Below are 24,126 nucleotides of genomic sequence, written 5' to 3'. Positions count from 1 at the left end.
ACGACACTTCACAATAAGAGTCTCGAGAGCAGTTCAAAAAAATGAATGGGTCTCTATAGAGCTGAGCAAAATCTGAGTTTAATAATATAAATATTTAATTATTTAATAACTAACTGATAAATGTATCACAACATCTATGTATCTAGTTACATGAATTAATGGGCTCTTATTAAGCATTCGAACAAAATCATGTTTTTTATATATACATGTTTAATCATTTTTATACTGAAAAATGTATCTACTTATCTACATATCTATTTATCTTTAAAAAAATGAATGGATTCTTTTGGAGCGACCGAGCAATTCCAGAGTTTATAAATATAAATCTTTAATAATTTAATAATTATCTGATAAATATATACACATATATACATAAAATGAATGGCTTCCTTTGGAGCAACTGAACAAAATCAGTGTATGAATTGAAATGTTTAATAATTTAATAGTTAACTAATAAATGTATTTACATATCTATTTATCTACATAAAATGAATGGGCTGCTGGGAAACAATTGAGCACAAAGTTTTATCAAAGGTTTATAAATGTTTAATCATTATAACATGTACTTTAACATATTAACATGTATATTTAAAATGTTTCAACTTATCTACATATATATATATATATATATATATATATATATATATACATATATATATACATATATATATATATATATATATATATATATGTATATATATATATATACATATATATATATATATATATATATATATATGTATATATATATATATATATATATATATATATATATATATATATATATATATATATATATATTAACTACATAATATTACATTGTTCTCATAAAAAATGAGAAAATTAAAGTTTATAAAAAGTTTAATAATTTTAAATGTGAAAAATGTGTAAATTCATCTAATTATCTACATACATTAATGGGCTTTTATGAAGCATTCAGGGAAACTCAGATTATTCAATTAAATCAGTTTATACACATTTAACAATTTTCATATCAAAAATGTATCTACTTATCTAGATGAAATTAATGGCTTCCTACGGAGCAACTGATCTAAACCAGAGTGTGTAAAATTACATTTTTAATAATTAAATAATTAACTGATAAATGTATTTACATATCTATTTATCTAGATAAAATGAGTTGGTTCAATAAAACAAAACCATAGTTTAAGAAATACAAATGTTTAATAATTTAATAATCAACTGATAAATGTATCTATTTTTTTACATAAATTATGGATTCTTATAAAGCACTTGAGCAAAATCAGAGTTTATACATGTTTAATAATTTTCATACTAAAAATTGTATCTACATATCTCCATATCTATTTATCTACATGAAATTAATTGGTTCCTATAGAGCATTCAGCAGAGTTTATAAATATATGTTTAATAATTTAATAATGAACTATATGAAATATATCTACATGAAATATGAAATATATCTACATATTTATTTATCTAATCATTTATAAATGTTCAACAATTTTCATAATGGAAATTGTATCTATGTATCTATTTATCTACATAAAAAATGAGCAAGTTCCTATTAAGAAACAAAAATAAATAGATCTTTCCATTTTAACACTGTAGAGGGCACTTTAGAACATTTTGATCACAATATTATTTAATTAAATATATCAGGCATATAATTTCATGTCTGTGAAGGCTTCATCAATAATGTATCCAAAATTTAGACCAAACACACAGAGTCAGAGTTCATTTTCTTCCGCTGTATTTTAAAGAAACGTACAGCTTCTCTCAAATCAAGACAATTTAAAATATATCGGACAGCCAGGAAGATGTACACAATGTTCACACAGAGCAAAGCAGTGCTGTGGTGGAACTGCACACAGGAGCAATCACGTATTTACACTTTAAAATGAGGCGGAATGATTTATGAATGATTTATTATTAAATACTCAGCTGATGATCAGAGACTACAATCTGAGAGGAGATCACAAAGTACCAGAATCTTAATTTGCTCTTATCACACTCATTATTACACTGTGCTCAAAACCTACAGCCAATAATATATTATACACTCATTCACCAAAAAATAATACAGACCTGCAAAACAGACTCAGGCTACTTTGTATATATATATATATATATATATATATATATATATATATATATATATATACCACTTAAAAATGATGAGTTTCTTTGATTTTACCAAATTGAAAAATCTCTGGAATATAATCAAGAGGAAGATGGATGATCACAAGCCATCATACCAAACTGAACTGCTTGAATTTTTGCACCAGGCGTAAAGGCATAAAGTTATCTAAAAGCAGTGTGTAAGACTGGTGGAGGAGAACATGATGCCACGATGCATGAAAACACAGTTCCACCTAATATTGATTTCTGAACTCTTAAAACTTTGCATTATTTGAGGTCTGAAAGCTCTGCCTCATTTTTTTTTATTAGAGCCATTTCTGATTTTCTGCAATAAGTGCTGTAAATGACAATATTTTTATTTGGAATTTGGGAGAAATGTTGTCTGTAGTTTATAGCATAAAACGACAATGTTCATTTTACTCAAACATAAACCTATAAATAGCAAAATCAGAGAAATTGATTCAGAAACTGAAGTGGTTTCTTTTTTTTTCAGAGCTCTATATAAAAAGGCTCTCATTTGCACTATACTCTTTTGGGTAGTGTACCTCCAGGTGAGAGATCAGACAGCTAGACACACCTCTACAATGTACTTATAGACATTTTGCACATTTGACAGACTGTAGGAGGGTATGCACCATTGGACTGAAAGAACCAGCATGCACACCATCCAGACTGTTCATCAGCATGTCACTGCTCACCAGTAGTAGTGATAAGAAGCACAATAACAGCTCATTAAAATATGCAGGGCTTTTTTTAGCAGGATAATGCTTGTTCCCACAAACTTTGGCCTGTCTGGACGCAAAATTTATTACCAATAAGGAATTTATTGGATCAGCTGGGATGCCAGGATGGACTATGAAACTGTTGAAACACCAGTCATTTTAGTGTGGGAGGTTTCATGACTAAATTGGAGCAGCCTGGTGGCCAATCTTCATTAATTGCACATTGCAGCAGTAAGAGCAATAAGAGTGTGAAGGTTCAATTAGCAGGGTAAGAGCACAGTTCTGCTCAATATATTGGAATGCACACAACATTATGGGAGACATACCAGAGTTCAAAAGAGGACAAATTGTTGGTGCACGTCTTGCTGCCGCATCTGTGACCAAGACAGCAAGACTTTGTGATGCATCAAGAGCCACGGTATCCAGGGTAATGTCAGCATACCACCAAGAAGGATCAACCACATCCAACAGGATTAACTGTGGACGCTGTAAGAGGAAGCTGTCTGAAAGGGATGTTCGGGTGCTAACCCAGATTGTATCCAAAAAACAGAAAACCACGGCTGATCAAATCACGGAAGGATCCAATGTGCACCTCAACTCTCCTGTTTCCACCAGAACTGTCCGTCACCACAATCAATTATTGTGGTCTAAAACCAGGTGTAAAATTGTAATCACTTATATACTGTATTCTTGGTGCATTATTATAATATTTTTGGTTAATGAGTGTATACAGGGTGCAATTACATGAAATCAGAGCATATTTAACAAAACATTCAACCACCCGATTGTGTAAAAAGCACTGAAAGTAAGAAAAAAAAAAGCTGCATGGGCTGAAAAGAAAAAAAGAATACAGTGAATATGCATATGAAAAGACATATAATCATTAAGAGACAAAACAAAGAACAGATCTGCATACATATAGAACAATGTCACTACTGCAGGGGAAGGCAGCTCACGGACCAAACTCTTCTGAGGCATCGAACACGTGAAACAGCACACGCTACAACTGTCGGCGGCAACGACGAGATGAAGAAAAAAAAAACGTACTGTAGAATGCATAGAATAATCTGCGTATGAAATATATATACGTATATATGAAATATAGACTTTGTGGACTGCTCACCAGTTCAAGTATTAAACACACAAAACCACAAATCAGCTTCTCCAACGAATAAATTACTGTTATTATACTCTTCATTACATCTCCATAAACATATGTGTAAAAAATACAAAAGGGCAAAAGTGTTAGGACCATTTTTCATCATCTGTAATCTTTCAGTACCACACTGTATGAATCAGAAAGAGAATAATAAAGAGAGTTAAATGTGTTGGACGATTAGGCTTGTAGGCAACTTATTATGTGTGTTATATCTGGACCCTTACATACATGCATCTGGATTGGGGAAAAGTCGTTTAAATGAAAAAGAAAAAAAAAAGAAAAAAAAAAGAAAGAAAGAAAAAGAACAGGGGGACCCTCTTTTTTATTTTTCTGTAATAGATTTTTGAAGTGCTACGTATATGAGAATTATTATTTTTTTTATGCTTTAAAAGATTTTATGATGACGAATGGAAAAACTCTGGAGTGGTTCGCTTGTAGTGAGATGCTGATCCAGTCTCGATTCAACCCAGCTATCAAATATACTCCTTTTATTTGAGCTAAACCGATGATAATGTGCAACTTAATCTGATATATTATCCAGATATATCAGATTAACTAACGCTTATTAGTTACCCCAGCTATGAACAAACGTTGTCTGCGCTGCTCCATGCTGTTTACACAAGTGGTGTGTGCAGCATTTACAAATCTGTGTACTATCCGTTCACAATTTGTAGCGTTTCCTTATTAAACTAGCTTCACACTGCACAGATATACTCGCTGAAACACAGAGTCTTCTCACTATATTTACTTTCTTGCTCCTGCGCCAGATAGCTCTGACAAATTAAAGGAGACCACCTGTGCCATCCAAACAAATGTGATTTAGGACTTCTGACGAAACTAGAGTCAAATTAACTAAAGATTCTCCATATTCAGTTACTTTCCTATTTTTATATTTATATTTATATTTTCACTGTGTAAAAAAAATCACTGGATCCTCAGCATTATAAGGTTGATACATAAAGACAAGATTATATGTCCAAATGTTTCACTACACCTCAAGTCCATTTCAAACCAGATTTCTCTTTTAACTCAAAACATCTCCATAATCATTTAATTTCCTCTTATCTTAAGTTGGCTTGAATTTAATTTTATACATTGCAAATGCTCATGAATCATTAATAATGTGATAACATATTTTAAAACCTCATTTTATGTCCAAATGTTTGTGTAATGAAAGCTGCAGTTGCATCCACTGCTGACACAGATGTGAAAATACACACAGTGTATTTTTGTCCAATCACCGTAGAGATAGAGAATTACTGCCAATAGAATAGAACTCTCTTTAAGAGCAGATAATAAACATAAACCTATTGATTTGTTTGTGGGCTTTAGGTGTACACATGGAGTGATGTACATATTTAGAGATGGGATGAGTACCAGAATCGTTTATAATAGTCTTTCATAATCATCAAAACCCATCATTATTTTAGTCTGGAGTGGTGCTGAACAGTGAGCACTAACAGAAGGTGGCACACAAGGCACAGTGTAACCCACATTCAGATTCAGTGCTGTGGACGAAAACGACAAAGTGTGAGTCTGAAGAGGAGCAGCTCATCCTGCTCTAATCCTTTCTAATAACGACTGAGACAGAAAGAGGGGAAATTAACATAAAAAAGGAATAATCCTGCGATTCGTGATGCATTAATATGTCAGTACAGGATTGAGGGTCATTCTGTGCATCCAGTGTGATGGTATGGGGAGCAGAGGGGACTGGACAGAGAAGTCAAGGCCTCCAGATGAAAGAGAGAAAATAAGAAATAAGAAAATAAAAAAGAGAAAAAGAAAGAAAAGGTGGCCCTGGCCTGGGCCTTCACTGAGACACAGCTAATGAAGGTCTGATAGCAGTCTGACAGTAGAGTGTGTACCTCTATAAACACTAACATTAAACGCTATGCTATGCTTCTGCATACGGTTTTGGTAATCCAGGCCGTGGCAAATCGTGCTCAAGATGATTTGTGTTCTAGCATGTAATAACGGTACATCACGCCCACGACAGCAGCAGCTACAGCCGGAATCAGCCAGGTGGACCACGAGCTGCAACACAGGAAACACACAACCATCCAATCAGAACTCTGATTTCAGAAGGCTGAAATTAGAGTGATATTTATACTAGTGAATCTTAAAAAAAAAATTAAAAGTTACTTTATTTTAGTAATTTAGTTGAAAATGTGAAACTCACATATTATATATTGTTGATGATTATTACGGCTTACAGCCAATGAAAACCCAAAAAAATCTGTGTTTCCAAAAAATTGAATATTATATTAAGACCAATTGGTACTTTTGGCAGTATTGTGGGCAGTGTGCCAAGTCCTGCTGGAAAATGAAATCCACATCTACATAAAAGTTGCCAGCAGCAGAGAGAAGCATGAAGTGCTGTAAGATTTTGTGGGAAAACAAAACTGCACTGACTTTAGACTTGATAATATAACATAAATGAATAAATAAATTTTATTCAGCCAATATCTCTAGTTACCCAAATCATGAAAATGTCAGATTCAACGTGTTTTTTTTTTACTGCTTACACTGCCACACAAGCAACACACCTGTGTCTCATATGATGATTTGGTTCACATTTAACTGCTGTGTGAACATAGCCTCTGTTCATTATTTGGTTAAAAAACGTCAAAAAACACTTGGATTCATCTTACCTGGACTCTTTTGAAGTTGTGATGTAAACGTCCTAAAGACAGAAGAAAAGAAAAGATACAGATGTGATTTAATGGATTAATAGGTTAGTTTTACTTTACTGTCCTAGCAGAGGCTTGTGCATAAACTATTTCTTTAAAAATAAATAAAGCCAAGGTCTTTTTACCCTGTAAATATTCTGCTTTTTGGCAGAACACAATTGAAGTCTATATATGATATTGCAAAATATCTGAATTTAACTCAACCTGATTGTGTCATCTCTACCAATCAGCAGAGGTCTCTGCATCTTCCAATTGCATGCCTTTTCAGTTGATGTCAGCAACAAGTAAATCACCCCACATGTGATTAGCTAAGCTTATTTGTCACATTATAGTAAATATGTTTAAAATGTTATAAAAATTAACAAAGTTAGCATTTTGTTGCACCTTTTTGTATTCGTAATTTGTGTTCTGATTTTAATCACACAGCGCCATCCTAAATTTGGTGCACATTTAAAAAAATATATAGATTTTTTTATTTATTCCAGATAAATAAAAAAAAAATATATATATATATTTAACAGGTTTTATTGCACTGTAAAACCCGGTATCAGTATAATGACAAGCCACAGTTTGAAATTAAAGTCCATTTTCTTACCTTCTTGGATTCTTTTTTTCTGTCATCCTAAAATGAAAGAAATACCTGTGTTAATTTACATTCAATCATTTCTGTTCAGACATATTTATCTGCTGTAAAATACAAACGTATAAACTATTAGACTAAAGATGCACTCGAAAATAAAAAATATACTGTATGGTCTGTTACAATAGCCTGGCTGCAATTGTTCCACAGTTATTAGGTCTATTAATAAGCAATCGTACAGTTGCAAGACCATTAAACCAGTTTAAAAGCCGCTTGTGAGGGTATCTTACTGTTGAAGAAGTGCAACCAGCCGAACTGGAAAGGCAGCTTGTTTCTCTATGTTGAGCATTCTTACGTTCAGCTGCGTAGCTAGTACTGAGTTAGTCATGGTTTATTGTTTTTTTTTGTTGTTGTTGTTTTTTTTTAATGGAAGTTCGTCTCCGTACATTTTTTTTTTACATTAGATCAAACAGAATTTAAGAATGAACATATAGCATTCTTTCCTTACTGCCTATATGTATAATAAAGCCAATATGCTAGACTAGTACTGTCTCCACTTTTATCAAGTAATCCTTCCTTTTGTAAAAATGTGCCCAACATCTTTATATTCTTGTCTGCTGAAAAGATTTAAAATGTATATCATTTTATTTCAAATTTTGATCCAATTTCATCCCCAATTTACAAGGCCAATTACTTAACACACTTATTAGGCATTGCCAAGTAGCAAAACAGCGCACTCGGAGGAGAGCGCAGCGACTCGGTTCTGATACATCAGCTCACAGACACAGCCTTGTGCTGATCAACATCACCCTAGCAGTGATGAGGGAAAAGAGCGCCATCTACTGTACTGTACCCAGAGAGAGCAAGACTAATTGTGCTCTCTCAGGGCTCTGGCAGCCGATGGCAAGCTACATGAACAGGATTCGAACTGGCAATCTTCTGATTATATTGGCAAACCAAGTCCTTTCTACACAGCAGTTTGTTTCTCCGATTTTTATCTAAATTATTCTATTTCCTCTAAAACGACCCACTCACCCTCCTGTAAACATCTCATTGTTATTTACAGTAAATGTTTTTAAAGGGGTGGTGGTGCTGGGTTTGCTGGCTAAACCTCTGATCCTAGAACCCTCCTGATTACATTCTCAGGTGAGCATCTCCCAACTTTCAGGTCCTTTTCTTTTTTTATTTTCTTCTTATTTTTAATATAATTTTATTTTAATACAATAGCCCAGCGTGTCATGTATGGATGTACATTGTGAGTAGTCAGATCGCATCAGAGCATTGGGCCATATAGCATAAGAACATTAATCATAAAATCATAACATTTTGTTCAGTGTATTTGGGTTAAGGCAATTATATGATTCAAATAAAAGCAGAAAATCTATGTGCTTTAAACTTGCATACTGAGAAAGAGAGAAAAATGCTTAATACATGTGATAACTTGTAAAATGAAAGCACTTTTTTTCACCCTTTCAGTTGCTGATGGTTTGCGGTGGTTTCTGCTTGATTTTTTTTCTCAGTGAGTAAAGAGCAGCACAGTTAAAGGGAGGTCAGGTGACGGACTCTGACATTTAAGAACATCCCCCTTGCTTAGCCTGGAGAAGCTGCTGGGTATGATCTGTGAGGTGTGTTGGGTTATTATCCATCTGCACTGTGAAGAAGCAGCAGCATATCTGTTTAGTACGGTGGCCGAGAAAGCCCAATGCAGTGCAAATTGAAAAGCGCTGCAAAAGCACAAAACACATCCATCAAAATTACAACACAGGCGCAGCAAATAGAAAAACGCGCTGCAAAAAGAAAAACGCGCTGCAAATACAACCACAACACAACGGAAGTGAGTCACAACACAACGGAATTTTCCCGGGGGACCTTAATAGATACTGTACCAGCTAAGCTGCGTCTTCAGTAACGTCTCGGACTTCACTATGTGTACAAAGGACAATAAGTGGCAAACAAGGCGTTTTGTGAAGCAGAACTTTTAATAATATGCACACAACCGTGGTAATCACAGGTAATAAACATAACTTACTTTTCAGAAGCTTGTTTGCCACTTATTGTCCTTTGTACACAGCTGGTACAGCATCTTTTAAGGTCCCCCGGGAAAATTCCGTTGTGTTGTGACTCACTTCCGTTGTGTTGTGGTTCTATTTGCAGCGCGTTTTTCTATTTGCAGCGCGTTTTTCTATTTGCAGCGCGTTTTTCTATTTGCAGCGCGTTTTTCTATTTGCAGCGCGTTTTTCTATTTGCAGCGCGTTTTTCTATTTGCAGCGCGTTTTTCTATTTGCAGCGCGTTTTTCTATTTGCAGCGCGTTTTTCTATTTGCAGCGCGTTTTTCTATTTGCTGCGCCTGTGTTGTAATTTTGATTGATGTGTTTTGTGCTTTTGCAGCGCTTTTCAATTTGCACTGCGCTGGGCTTTCTCGGCCACCGTAGTTTAGCAGTATGTGGCTGAATTTGAGCAGAAAGTCGTTCTACAATAATAATAGTAATAATAACACTGCCTCCACCAAGTTTAGCATGATATCAATGTTTTATTTCCTCAGATGGGGAACCTTTTATTTCCTTCTCCAAACTTCAGCTAATCTTGATTTCTGAACATTTAAAGCTGAAACTCTGCATTGACTCACAGGCTATATTACTATAGTACTGTAACTGTAAAAATACTAATTCTTTATCCAGTTTATTCCAGCCAAGTAAGTGTTTGTTATAATGTGCTTCACATCATATACAGCTCTGGAAAAAAATAAGAGACCACTTAAAAAATGATGAGTTTCTTTGATTTTACCAAATTGAAAACCTCTGGAATATAATCAAGAAGAAGATGGATGATCACAAGCCATCAAATCAAGCTGAACTGCTTGATTATAAAAAAATATCCAAAAGCAGTGTGTAGGACTGGTGGAGGAGAACATGATGCCAAGATGCATGAAAACTGTGATTAAAAAACAGAGTTATTTCTGAACTCTTGATTTTCTAAAACTTTATGAATATGAACTTGTTGTTTTCTTTGCATTATTTGAGGTCTGAAAGCTCTGCATCTTTTTTTGTTATTTCAGACATTTCTCATTTTCTTAAAATAAATGCTCTAAATGACAATATTTTTATTTGGAATTTGGGAGAAATTATGTTCGTAGTTTATAGAATAAAACAGCAATGTTCATTTTACTCAAACATATACCTATAAATAGCAAAATTAGAGAAACAATTGTCTACATATTTTCTTTCAGAGCTGTATATATATATATATATATATATATATATATATATGCATAACTATCTTCACGGATAATCATTTTAAATAATCTAAGACAATCTTCTTAATAAGCACCAATTAAAGCATATAGTACCATGTGCAGCTCTCCGATGTAGTACTGCTGCAGCATCTCTCTGGCGTCTGTGGAATGCCCGACATCTTCAAAGCTCTCTGTTGCGTCTGCACCCGCCTGTTCCAGCAGCACTTCCTCACCTCCCGGATGCTGAGAAATAAACCAGATCTCAGTGAAAAGCAGAGCCAATCAGATCACATCAAGAGACTTCTTTAAGCCCCGCCCACACAGGAGGAGCATAATAATAACATAATAAACTGGAGTAACCCAGTGAGGTAAAGTACACAGCGGTCTGAATTTCACAACATGTTCGAGTAGACCTGAGCTACGGTATCTAACGACCTTTGACCCAGTTTACACCTGGTCACTTCACGCGTCTCCAGTTTCACATCTGGATAAGGCCAAGACAGAGCATTCAGTCTTTTTAAAAATGTACACAGCAAAAAGGCAAGTGTTAAATTAACTCCCACAGAGTTGATTTTAACTCTTTTTCAGGGTTTATATTCTGTAGCTCCACACTCTTTGGAGTTAAATCAACACTTTCAAAATAGTTAAACATTTAACACCTTAACGCCAGAGTTCCTTTTTAACTCACATTTGTATTTCTTTAACTTCCTAAACTGTTACACTTACACTGAAAAGAGTTAAAAATATATATAAATGAGAAGAAGATTAGTATATTGATGTGACTTTTTATTATTTCATTATTATTCAGGACAGGTTAGCGTATAATTTTCCGTTGTATTTCTTAGTGCATTACCAACACTTTTTCACAATTTACTGTACAAAGAATGGCAACTTGCTCTTATAGCCGACAATGTATTGGCTAGATCAGGGGTGTCCAAACTTTTTATGTTGGGGGCCAGAAGGAGAAATATATTTGAAGTCACGGGCCACAGACTCTGTAATAAAACAAATCATGAAATATACCACTTTAAATAATACTTTTTTCCTGATTATTTCATTTACACACCATTTTACTTGACTTACTATCTTTATCTTTGACAGTGTTGTGTAAACTAAGATTTTTCAAATTGATGTTTAATTTCATGATGTCTCTTAATATGAAACTCCTTAATTACGGCAACTTTTAGACTCTTTGGTCCGTTTTTCTGCGCTAGAAATGCGCACCCTCTCCACTTTTAGACTCTTTGGTCCGTTTTTCTGCGCTAGAAATGCGCACTCTCTCTGCTTTTAGACTCTTTGGACCGTTTTTCTGCACTAGAAATGCGCACCTTCTCCGCTTTTAGAGTCTTTGGCCTGTTTTTCTGCGCTAGAAATGCACACCCTCTCCGCTTTTAGACTCTTTGGCCTGTTTTTCTGAGCTAGAAATGCACACTCTCCTCTTTTACACTCTTTGGCCTGTTTTTCTGCGCTAGAAATGCGCACTCTCTCCGCTTTTAGACTCTTTGGCCCGTTTTTCTGTGCTAGAAATGCACACCCTCTCCGCTTTTAGACTCTTTGGCCTGTTTTTCTGCGCTAGAAATGCGCACTCTCTCCGCTTTTAGATTCTTTGGCCCGTTTTTCTGTGCTAGAAATGCACACCCTCTCCGCTTTTAGACTCTTTGGACCGTTTTTCTGCACTAGAAATGCGCACCTTCTCCGCTTTTAGAGTCTTTGGCCTGTTTTTCTGTGCTAGAAATGCACATTTCTATCCCAACTATACACTATTATACCGTATCGGTACTGCACTGTCCTGTCTTTAAATTGTCTCGTCTTTTGTATTTATTGTATTTATTGTTATTTAGTGTTATAATTTTATAATTTTATGTTGCACTGTCGTCACTCCTGCACTTTATGTTGTCTATTGCTTGTGGTTCTATGTTGCACCATGGTTCCGGAGGAACGTAATTTCATCACACTGTGTACCTGTACTCAGATGTAATGACAATAAAAGCCTCTTGACTTGACTTGACTCTTGACACCCTCTTCGCTTTTAGACTCTTTGGCCTGTTTTTCTGCGCTAGAAATGCGCACTCTCTCCGCTTTTAGACTCTTTGGCCCGTTTTTCTGTGCTAGAAATGCACACCCTCTCCGCTTTTAGACTCTTTGGCCTGTTTTTCTGCGCTAGAAATGCGCACTCTCTCCGCTTTTAGATTCTTTGGCCCGTTTTTCTGCACTAGAAATGCACACCCTCTCCGCTTTTAGACTCTTTGGCCCGTTTCTGACACCTAGCGTTCAAACTATGAATCTCACATTATAAAAACCTGCTTAACAGCGGGACAACTTTCATTCTATTTCTAAAATATCTCGCGGGCCGCTGCAAGAAAGGAAACGGGCTGCAAATGGCCCGCGGGCCGTAGTTTGGACACCCCTGGGCTAGACAAACAACCATTAAACAAAATATAACACAATACCCAATAGAAAGGTAGCCCTGGTGGGCAAAATTTCACACTGATGGTAAGTTAGGATCTGGGGGACACACCCATTATGCAAATAACGTGTTTAACTGGGCGGAGTTTAAGTAAATCTCTGTGGAGTTGGCCAGTATTTATTGGGTTTGGTGGGATTAACACTAAAACAATCAACTCTGTCAAATAACTCCAACACTGAACACCATTTAACACTGAAAGAGTTAAAAAACACTTTGAGAGTGAAAATCAACTCTCAGCTGTTTAACTCTGAAATTTCAACTCTCCTGTCTTTGCTGTGTACAAACAGTGTGGCCACTCCGGACGTTTCCTCTCTCTGAGAGCTTTATTCAGTGTTTTTATAGCATAATAATGACCTCATTCATGTGTCTCATCACCCCACAGGATCACATCTGGAGAAGTAAAATGTGAGGTACAGTACACAGCAGTCTGAATTGTGCGCAATGTTACCATAGATCTGAGTTACGTTATCTGAGGTTATCTAAGAACCTTTAATTCCCTCAGCAAAGTACAAAACACTCCTCGACTGCAACCTTAAATAACCTCTAAATCTAAGTGAGCACTTTAAATAACATTTCTCTATTCTTAACTAAACGTTTTCTAATTTCTAATAGTTTAAATAATAAAACTATAAAACACCCTGGCCAGATGAAACTGGTTTAATCTTTAGCACCAGTTTAGTTTTTGACCAGTATAGGGTTTTTGTTTCAGTTTAATGGTTCACCCAAGCTAGACAACCAGCAATGACCAAGCTTGACCAGCAACAAATCAAACATCACACACTATGCTGCTTTTACCTGTATGACCAGCTTTGTTTAACCACCTTAACTATTAAAAAGAGTACTGAACTTAGCAGAAACATATCATCATATATATATATCATCATATACATATTACTTGGCATTATTATGTGTATAATTTCATTATAACAGTGCTGTTTTAGAATCATCAGCATTGGTTAATGTAGCCAATCTTACAATCAGATACTTGCTGACGTATTTATTGTATGCTGGAAAAGAACCAAGTGACAGAGAAGTCAGTCAATATATTTATGAGGTCTAAATACAAAGATAGATACTTTATTGATCCCAAAGAAAATTTAGGAAAATTGATAATCTGTTACCTTACTATCCCACCACTAAAACCCTCACTCAGTGCTGTCATCCATTTCCCTCTCTACTCGTGTATTTCCCTTTCTCTGCATGAATTCTGACCTAGACTGAGCTTTTTTGCCATAAAACAGAAACAAACGCAGGGGGTGGTGTTATCCACTGTGCCACATTTAACTTAAGAGACTAGGTGTGTGCCATATCATATCATACACGATAATATCGGCAATTTTTTTTTAATATTGTGAATGATTTTATACCCTGAAATATCGTGCCATATCACACACCCCTAATTATCACATCAGGCTACTACATTTTTGCTGCTTTTAGCAAGAGAAAAATGCACACTGTTCTCATTTCCCATTATATATGTACTAGAGACAGATTATATCTGTCCAGTATTGTTTATTTTACTTTAATCCTGGATATAAGGAGACATTTCGAGCGCATTATTAGTATCATGACATTCATGGATCATTGACTTCTGTTACAAATCTGATACATTGCTTGTATTTTTTAATATCTCAGTTAGGGCTGTGCCATATCATATCATATGCAATAAGAAAAATTCATTTTGGTGCAGTAGTGTATTCTTGAAATTTTTTAAATTCAGTATTTCGTCATATTATCAGGAGTATCGTTATCAGGATAATACCATGAAATATTGTGAGATTATTTTAGGGCCATATCGCCCACCCCTATAAAAGACTCAATAAATACAATACAATATAATTTTCTAAACAAATAAAAGATTATCACTTTGAAAATAAAAGTTAGCAGCTGAGACATTAGCTACAGATTACAGTTTTAAAAAAGGATTAACATCTTTAAGATACATTTTATGTCTCTCTAAGTCTTTAGCTTTAAAAAGGTTTAAAAAAAAAAGAACTGGACATTTTTTCCCATGTCTGAATATTTGGTTGTTTTTTCTGTAATTGCATTTGGATAATAAAGAATATTATAATTATGTGGGTACATATTATGCAAAACGTCTAGCCAAGTGTCAATTAAGTCATTCTGCCCATTAAGACAGTTGTATAAGCAAAGTCAGAGCCCAGGCCGCAGCCTGTCCAATATCGGCCAATCCAGATCCAGAATGTATTACTTCAGTCCAGGATTTTGTTCAAGCTGCCAGAGCAGCGCAGGTGAAGCCCGGCTGCAGCGGTGCTGCCTGACAGTTGGAACAAATTCCTGGAGTGGATTATTATCACATTCTGGATCAGGATTGGCCAGTATTGGACATTTACACAATTCCAGGCCAGCTAACCTAGAGCTTATTGTGCTTCTTAAAAAGTGGCTACAAAAAAATAAGAGCCAGATCTGATCCAGTAGGTCTTGCAGTTCATTTCTAAAGCATTTTAACAGGATCTACAAGATCTATAAGATCTTCTTACCTCCTCCAGGAATCTTGTAATGTCATAAACTTTATCGTGGATGATGAGCCATGTGTCTTTGCTCATGTTGTGGGTCTGAACCTCTTCTAGTGAGTAATATTTAACCCCTGCCGGGTCCTCAGATACGTGATTCTCATCTCCCGGGTCTTTACTTTCAGCGCTAGTCTTCCCCAGTCGCTCCGGTTCTTCCCCCATCCTGCTTCGGCTCGGTTTCGGCAGCTGCTGCCAGCTCGGTCTAACCCGCCCCTGGCTCTGTTGGTTAGCTACAGCGGCTAGCCAGAGACTAGGTGCGGTGGAACCTGCCGCGAGAAAGCGTCCAATCAGAGCGCAGAACGTCACGGACAACTCGGCTCTCTCTCTATGGCTCTGCTCTCAGCCAGATCAGATCAATCGATGCCACTATGACGCAGCCAATGAGAAGAGTGCATTCGGGCAGCGTGGCCAATCAGAAGCAACAGCCGAGGATCATGAGACCCGCAGCGTGGAGGGGGCGTTAGGAGCGTGTACTAAAAAAAGTACTAAATGTAAATTAATACAATTAAACATATTTTGATATAGAAAATATATACTTATATTATATTATATTTAAAATATTTTTGTCTGAATTGACACAAATTACAGTGCAAAATAGAGAATAGCAGTCCCCAAAAATAAGCAAAATAAGAAAAATACAGCTCTATTTACAGTTATTTGTTTGAGTAAAATGAACATTGTTGTTATATTCTATAAACTACAGACAACATTTCTCCCAAATTCCAAAAAAAAAATATATAAAGTATGATAAAGAAAATGAGAAATGTCTGAAATACCAAAAGAGATGCAGAGCTTTCATACCTCAAATAATGCAAAGAAAACAAGTTCATATTCATAAAGTTTTAAGAATTCAGAAATAACCAATATTTGGTGGAATAACCCTGGTTTTTAATCAGATTTTTCATGTATCTTGGCATGTTCTCCCTAGTGAAAAAAGTAGATTAAAGTATACTAATTATACTATAATAAGTTTAATATAAGTATAATAATTATACTTATTATGCTATAGTGCACTTAAGTGCACTTGTAGCCACATTATTAATCAGTATATTTAAAGAGTGCTAAAATGAACAATTTTTTTGTACTTTAATTGCATAAAAATAGTACAAAGGCTTACTTAAATTGTGCTAAGTGTACTTAACTGTACTAAAATGTAACTTTTTAAAATATACTTAAGTAACATACTTTAAACATACTACTTCATTTATGTAACCCCATATTTTAAGAATTCTTACAGTAAAAATAAATGAATGTCATAAATTACAGTGCAAAATGGGGTAAAATAAGAAAAAAATCTACAGTGAAAAACTTACAGTGCAAAATACAGTGCAAATAACAATAAAGAATTACAACAACAAAAAATGTAAATGAACATAGCGTCACAATGAGAATATTGAGAGCATAATAGTATATTTTATACATGGGCGTGGCAGTGGGGGGAAAAGTGGACTAAACTACCCAGGGCCCAAGTAGGTAGAGGGGCCCATGAAAGTCCTAATTTCTTTTTCGCTTACGTTCTTTGTGTACTGGCATGGATAGGGGCCCTCTATTATTAACACTGTACAGGGCCTTGTTGACAAATCTCCTTTCTGTGGGGAACAACACTGACACCCTTCTCTGAGCATAAATATCTGTATATCTTACAGTGAAATCTAGTGCTATGCATGTAAACTACTAAAGGAGATAAGAGACTGAGCCTTATGGGCAGAGCTGATAGACAACAGCGGTGAGGCCTAAACCAGGGGTGGGGAGCCAGTCTGGAGTCCAGCACAGTTTGATAATTTCCCCACAAATAGCATCACATTTTTGGTTAAAAGTACCTTACAGTTAACTTTTTTCAGAACGTCAAAACTGTCCGTTTTTATGGGTAGATTAAATCTCGTCCTGGAAACAAAGTGTTTTGAATGGAAAATTTCTGTATAAAAATAAAATAAAATGCAGAGCATAATTAAACATAAATAATCCCTGTCTGGGAAACTGGCCTTCAGGTCTAATGTTTAGACTGCCAGCCCAAACCTGATTTTTGGTATATTGAATCTAGACTGTATCCAGATTGACTTGGCTGGTGGTTGGTATGGTGCAGTGGATAACACCACTCCCTGCCGGTGAGCTCAATCAATCAATCAATTAATCAACCAATCAACCTTTATTTTCACTCTGGATATACTGTATATTGAGGGTAACCCTTATTTTCAAAGCAGCCAAGCATTTACAACTTAAAAGAACTGAAAGATCAAAATAAAAAAGATTAAAAGTATTTAATCAGGTTAAGAACAAATACAATAATTCATAATTAAAGGATAAATGGACAAGCTGAAATTAAAAGCAGTCAAATATAGAGATAAACAATAAAAATAATAAATAATAAACAGAAATAAAAAAATAAGGCAAAAAAAATAAAGTAGCTTCAAATAACACTAAGATTATGAAGAAAGTAAACGATAGAGATTAAATAAAAAGGTAAAACAGACAATAAAATAAGGGATGAAATAAAGTAAACAAATTAAAATGTAAAAAGGTCAAAAGTTAAAACAGAAAATAAAACAAAAAAATTGATGAAATAAGTAAAAAGGTACAAAGGTCAAAGGTTAAAACAGAAAATAAAATAAATAAAAGGACAACATATTTTACACCCAAAAGGGCAATGTTATGTAGATTAAATAAAATATGATGAAAAGGATAAATACACATAATAACAAAGGAGAGTAGGGAAGTAGCAGCAACATAAAACATATATATATATATATATATATATATATATATATATATATATATATATATATATATATATATATATATATATATATATATATATAAATTTTGACAGTCTGGACAGACAGAAACCACATAAAAATCAGATCTAAACTACATTCAGAGGTAGTTTGACTGCTCTTCATTCATACTTATCCATGCATTTTAACTTGTCCTTTGCGTCACTTGCAGCATGATAAACTATGAACTCATTAAACCCATTAAAAATCAGTTCAGACACAGGCTGTCCAGACTGTCCACAACCAATCAGATTTCCCTGCAGCCTGAACACAGCTTACACTCTTATAAAATGTTCCCTTCAATCGAGGACACAAGATGGCACTGTGCACACACTTTTAAATATACTTATTTAACAGGAAACTTCCTACACTGCAAAAAATCCAACGTCAAAAACAACACAAAATAAATGTAAATTGAGATATACAGTTTCTGTGATTTTGCTATTTATAGGTATATAATTGAGTAAAATGAACATTGTTGTTTATTCTATAAACAACAGACAACTTGTCTTCCTAATTCCAAATAAAAAAAATGTCATTTACAGAAATTTGCAAAAAATGAGAAATGGCTGAAATTACAAAAAAAAAATAAAATAAATGCAGAGCTTTCAGACCACAAATAATGCAAAGAAAGCAAGTTCATATTTATAAAGTTTCAAAACTTCAGAAATGAATATTTGCTGGTATAACCCTGGTTTTTAATCACAATTTTCATGCATCTTGGCATCATGTTCTCCTCCACCAGTCTTACACACTGCTTTTGGATAACTTTATGCCTTTACTCCTGGTGCAAAAATTCAATCAGTTCAGCTTGGTTTGATGGCTTGTGATCATCTATCTTTCCTCAATTTAGTAAAATCAAAGAATTTTATCCTTTTAAGTGGTCTCTTATTTTTGTTTTTTTCAGAGCTGTGTTTTTTATTATTAACAGCTGATGACTTCATCACGTCACACATTTCTCCTCTATTCCAACTTTCACCGAACTTCAGCTCCACACACACACACACCCTCTCAGCAGCAGCAGCATTGTGTAACTGCCCTGTTCACCCACAGCTGGGCCTCCACTCCAACAAACATAAGTCTTTATTTCAGATGACACTGATCTAATTTAGCGCTCTAATCAAGCTTGATTTAGAATGGCTGGAAAATAGACATACCTCCCACTCGTCTAATAACGGCGGAAGGAAGGAGCGTTCACACCCAGCGTCTGACACAGAGCCTGAGTCGCTCGGCCGAGCAGGTGCAATAAATAAACCCGCAGTTTCTGGAGAGGAGAGGAGAAACAGGACATTAAAAATCACATTTACAAACTTTTACTAGACTACTGAACTGAATCGGACACTTAAATACACTAAAGCAGGCCAGATGTGGCCCACAAGCATGAAACATCTGGCCCGTGAGGTTGTTATATAACTATAATGAACGATAATGAAAAAATAAATTAAATAAAATGCTTCTCTGGTGAGCTTTTGTTAACATCCCTCCCCTGTCTCTCTCTGTTGCGCTCGGCGTGACTTTAGTTTCCACCCGTTCTCGTTTTCCGCCCGTTCTCGGGCTCCCTATCTCCTTATATGGGCGTTTTTACTTGAGCGTGTCCCAATTCACTAACCGGGGCAGCGGTAGTGTATTGGACCGCAACCCTGACGACACGGGTTTGATCCCGTGTGAGGAGCGGTGTGTTTATTTATTTACCTGCCTTGAATCCAACTGTTCTGCAATTGGGTTCAACAACCCTCTGGGCTGGAGAGCTACTAGCCTGCACTGTAAATTACTCAAATCCTCTTAAAAGTAGTCTATATACAGCTCTGGAAAAAATGACAACATTTCTCCCAAATTCCAAATAAAAATATTGTCATTTAGAGCATTTATTTGCAGAAAATGAGAAATGGCTGAAATAACAAAAAAAAGATGCAGAGCTTTCAGATCTCAAATAATGCAAAGAAAACAAGTTCATATTCATAACGTTTTAAGAGTTCAGAAATCAATATTTGGTCTTACACACTGCTTTTGGATAACTTTATTCCTTTACTCCTGCTGCAAGCAGTTCAGTTTGGTGGTTTGATGACTTGTGATCATCTTCCTCTTCATTATATTCCAGAGGTTTTCAATTTGGTAAAATCAAAGAAACATATCAAGTGCGCTCTTATTTTTTTCCAGAGCTGTGCATTATGTTTGGACACATTCAGCGGGCTAAAATCTAGCAGGAAGGCTTCTCTAGACAGTAGAAATAGGATCAACTCTTTTTAATAACCCTGATTTAAATGACTGAGCAGGTGTCCCAATACTTTTGTCCACATAGTGTAGATCTGAAACAAGAGCATATCCTGAATTTTTCCCTTTGCTTAAAGATGATGAAAGCTTTAAATGGTGTTCTTCTTATTTTTTTATAAGTCTTTGAATATTTCTCTGCATATTAATATAAACAATGTTTTGATCATTCCTTTTGGATTCCTTTGATTTTGAAAATATAAAAAAATATTTGATTAAAAGTGAATCATTTATAATTAATGGGATTTTTGACTGAAATGTAATCCGTTTTTGAATTTAACAGGTTTTATATGACAAGATTTGATCTATTCCTTTGGGATCACTTTCTAACACCTACAGGAGCATCTTAAAAAAATTGAATATCATTGAAAAGTTACTTTATTTCAGTAATTCAGTAACAAAATGTAAAACTACTTTATTATTTAGATGTATTAAACACAGAGTGATCTATTTTAGGCGTTTATTTCTTTTATTGTTAATGATTGTGCCTTGTGATTGTGAGATGCGGATTTCATTTTCCAGCAGGACTTGGCACACTGTCCACACTGCCAACTTTCTTATATAATATTCTAATTTTCTGAGCTACTTTTTTATGATATTCTATTTTTTTAAGATGCACCTGTACATGGGGCTACCCCCACCATGTGACACTTTAAACAAAGTATCTAGTGACTCTAATCTAATAGAGCACCGTTATATTTGATATCCTTATCATGCCTGGTTTAGAATAGTGTAATAAAAAACAGACCACCCACTCTCCTGCTAATGTAAGGAAGGAAAAATGCTCATGACCAGCATTTGACACAGAGGAGTAATAAACAAGTGTAATAAAGATTGAATGTATCTCATGAACTGACAGGGTGAAAGAAGAGTTCAGTTGAATAATCAAAATGCCTCACTGTTTTTCACTTCTGGCTATAATGTGCATACATATTCATAACTTGGGATTTAAATGGGTTTTATTACATTTTATCCATTTCTGCCAATTGATTGCATATTTTATTTGGTTTAATTGTGCAGTTAAGATCATTAAATTCAATGTCAAGACTAAAGAGATAGGACAAGTCAAAGATGAGATCAGGACAAATGAGACCAAATTAAGACCAAATCAAAAAAGATTCCAAAAAAAGTCCAGAACCAGGAGTGAACAAGACAATGATGAGCCTGAGTCAATTTAGAGACCACTGGTGGACAAGACCAAGAGAAGTCAGAGACCAGTAGTGGACTAGAGCCAGTTGAGACTGAGGCCAGTAGTGGGTAAGTTAAAGTTAAGACCAAAACCCAGAAGTAAATGAGTCTGGGTCAATTCCAAGAACAGGGACCTCATTTACGTATAAAGCTCTGGATAGATTCTGGAGTGAAAGAATGCGTATGCACACAAAAACATGAACAGTCTCACGGCCCGCCTCCATACCGCCCATATTTACCCATAAAAGGCCCATGCAAATCACTTAATCAATATTTAAATACAGAATTCCCTATTCATCCTGAGCAGGATAATGAAGGAAGGCAATGCAAAGCGAAATTTTGGAGACTGTGAAGTAGAAGTCCTTGTTTCGGAGGTCGAGGCAAGGTAGAATGTGGCATCATGTTCTCCTCCACCAGTCTTACACACTGCTTTTGAATAACTTTATGCCTTTACTCCTGCTGCAAAAATTCAAGCAGTTCAGTTTGGCTTAATGGCTTGTGATCATCCATCTTCCTCTTCATTATATTCCAGAGGTTTTCAATTTGGTAAAATCAAAGAAACATATCAAGTGCGCTCTTATTTTTTTCCAGAGCTGTGCATTATGTTTGGACACATTCAGCTGGCTAAAATCTAGCAGGAAGGCTTCTCTAGACAGTAGAAATAGGATCAACTCTTTTTAATAACCCTGATTAAAAAATAAAAAAATAATGACTGAGCAGGTGTCCCAATACTTTTGACCACATAGTGTAGATCTGAAGCAAGAGCATATCTTGAATTTTTCCCTTTGCTTAAAGATGATGAAAGCTTTAAATGGTGTTTTGTATCAGAACAGAGTCGCTGCGCTTTCCTCCGAGCACTGTGATGCATCAGCAGCAGTTCAAAAAAAGGCTGACTTCACATGTGTCGGAGAAGGCATGTGCAAGTCTTCAGCCTACTTGTGTTGTAGCATCACTAGTAATGGGGATATAGAGAACTATACAGCAGAATGGGTGGGACAATCGGCCTAGCTAAATTGGGATAAAATAGGAAAAAAATTAAAGTCAAGTCAAAGCCCATAAATGAATAAGACCAGTCAACCAGAGGCCATAAATTAATGACACTGGGTTGTTTCAAGACCAGGACCAGATCAAGTCCAAGTCAAAATGAGACTTAGTTGAGTTTGAGTCCTAACAGAAACCAACAAATGTCTATATGCTTTTGTACAAAAAAAGCAGACTTACTGCAAGTACAGTACTTCATTCAATATTTCTTCATTAAATGTGCTTTATTTTATACCTAAAGGCCTTAACTGATCACAGTCAAGCCTATAGCTCTCCAGATGTTCTGTATAAGATATACAGGGGTTGTACAATGAAACTAAAACACCTGGTTTTTGACCACAATAGCTTATTGTGGTGACGGACAGTTCTGGTGGAAACCGGAGAGTTAAGGTGCACATTGAATTCTGTCGTGATTTGATCAGCCGTGGTTTTATGTTTTTTGGATACAATCCGGGTTAGCACACAAACATCCCTTTCAGACAGCTTCCTCTTACAGCGTCCACAGTTAATCCTGTTGGATGTGGTTGGTCCTTCTTGGTGGTATGCTGACATTACTCTGGATACCGTGGCTCTTGATGCATCACAAAGACTTGCTGTCTTGGTCACAGATGCTCCAGCAAGACGTGCCCCAACAATTTGTCCTCTTTTGAACTCTGGTATGTCACCCATAATGTTGTGTGTATTGCAATATTTTGAGCAGAACTGTGCTCTTACTCTGCTAATTGAACCTTCACACTCTGCTCTTACTGGTGCAATTATGTGCAATTAATGAAGATTGGCCACCAGGCTGCTCCAATTAAGCCATGATGAAACCGCCCACACTAAAATGACAGGTGTTTCAGTTTCATTGTCCAACTGCTGTACATTCTATATGCTGAACAGAAAGATGTATAGTAAGCACTGTACATTTGTACATTTGCCAGTATTTCTGTAAATCCCTCCTCTAGATGGCAGTATGGCTCAACACAGCAATATGGCTTCTGTCAACATGAAGCAAACTCTCTGAACTGCTGTAAACCCCCACGCCTCAGTGATGCTCTGAGCGGACCGAGGCGCTAACAAATAAACTTAATGCTTCAGATTTAATATTCAAACCCTCTGTCTAATGCCTTCACCCGTCTCTGAGGTGCAAACACCGATCAGCCAAGGTTGGAATTGGGCAAACGCACGAACTGAGACCATGAATCACAGAGCTAATGAGTCTCGTTAACGAAGAATTGGATTCAATGGACGGTGGAGGGTTAGGGCAGGTCAGGGAGCGGGGCCTTGTCAACATATTACAATAGATATAAATATAAAAGTCCCATAAAGCTCAGTATTGCTCTAATTATGAATCTTTATTTCCTCCCA

The 24,126-nt window shown here is 35.6% G+C and overlaps 1 protein-coding gene across 1 annotated transcript; it reads right to left on the bottom strand.

The window, feature by feature from the left end:
- Positions 1 to 2,970: 2,970 nt before the first annotated feature.
- LOC103032077 (cytochrome b5) lies at positions 2,971 to 15,771 on the bottom strand. Its single transcript, XM_022670071.2, has 5 exons — positions 15,476 to 15,771; positions 10,622 to 10,750; positions 7,291 to 7,317; positions 6,657 to 6,688; positions 2,971 to 6,039 (listed from the first exon to the last, which is right to left on the bottom strand). The coding sequence occupies exons 1-5, from the start codon at positions 15,668 to 15,670 to the stop codon at positions 5,949 to 5,951; spliced, it is 474 nt and encodes a 157-aa protein (XP_022525792.2). The 5' UTR covers positions 15,671 to 15,771; the 3' UTR covers positions 2,971 to 5,948.
- Between the last annotated feature and the right edge of the window lie 8,355 nt (positions 15,772 to 24,126).

This window comes from Astyanax mexicanus, chromosome 16 (assembly GCF_023375975.1).
Source record: "Astyanax mexicanus isolate ESR-SI-001 chromosome 16, AstMex3_surface, whole genome shotgun sequence".
Taxonomy (NCBI): Eukaryota; Metazoa; Chordata; class Actinopteri; order Characiformes; family Acestrorhamphidae; genus Astyanax; species Astyanax mexicanus.
Note: the sequence above shows the minus strand (reverse complement) of the source record. Positions and strands in the feature narration are given on the sequence as shown.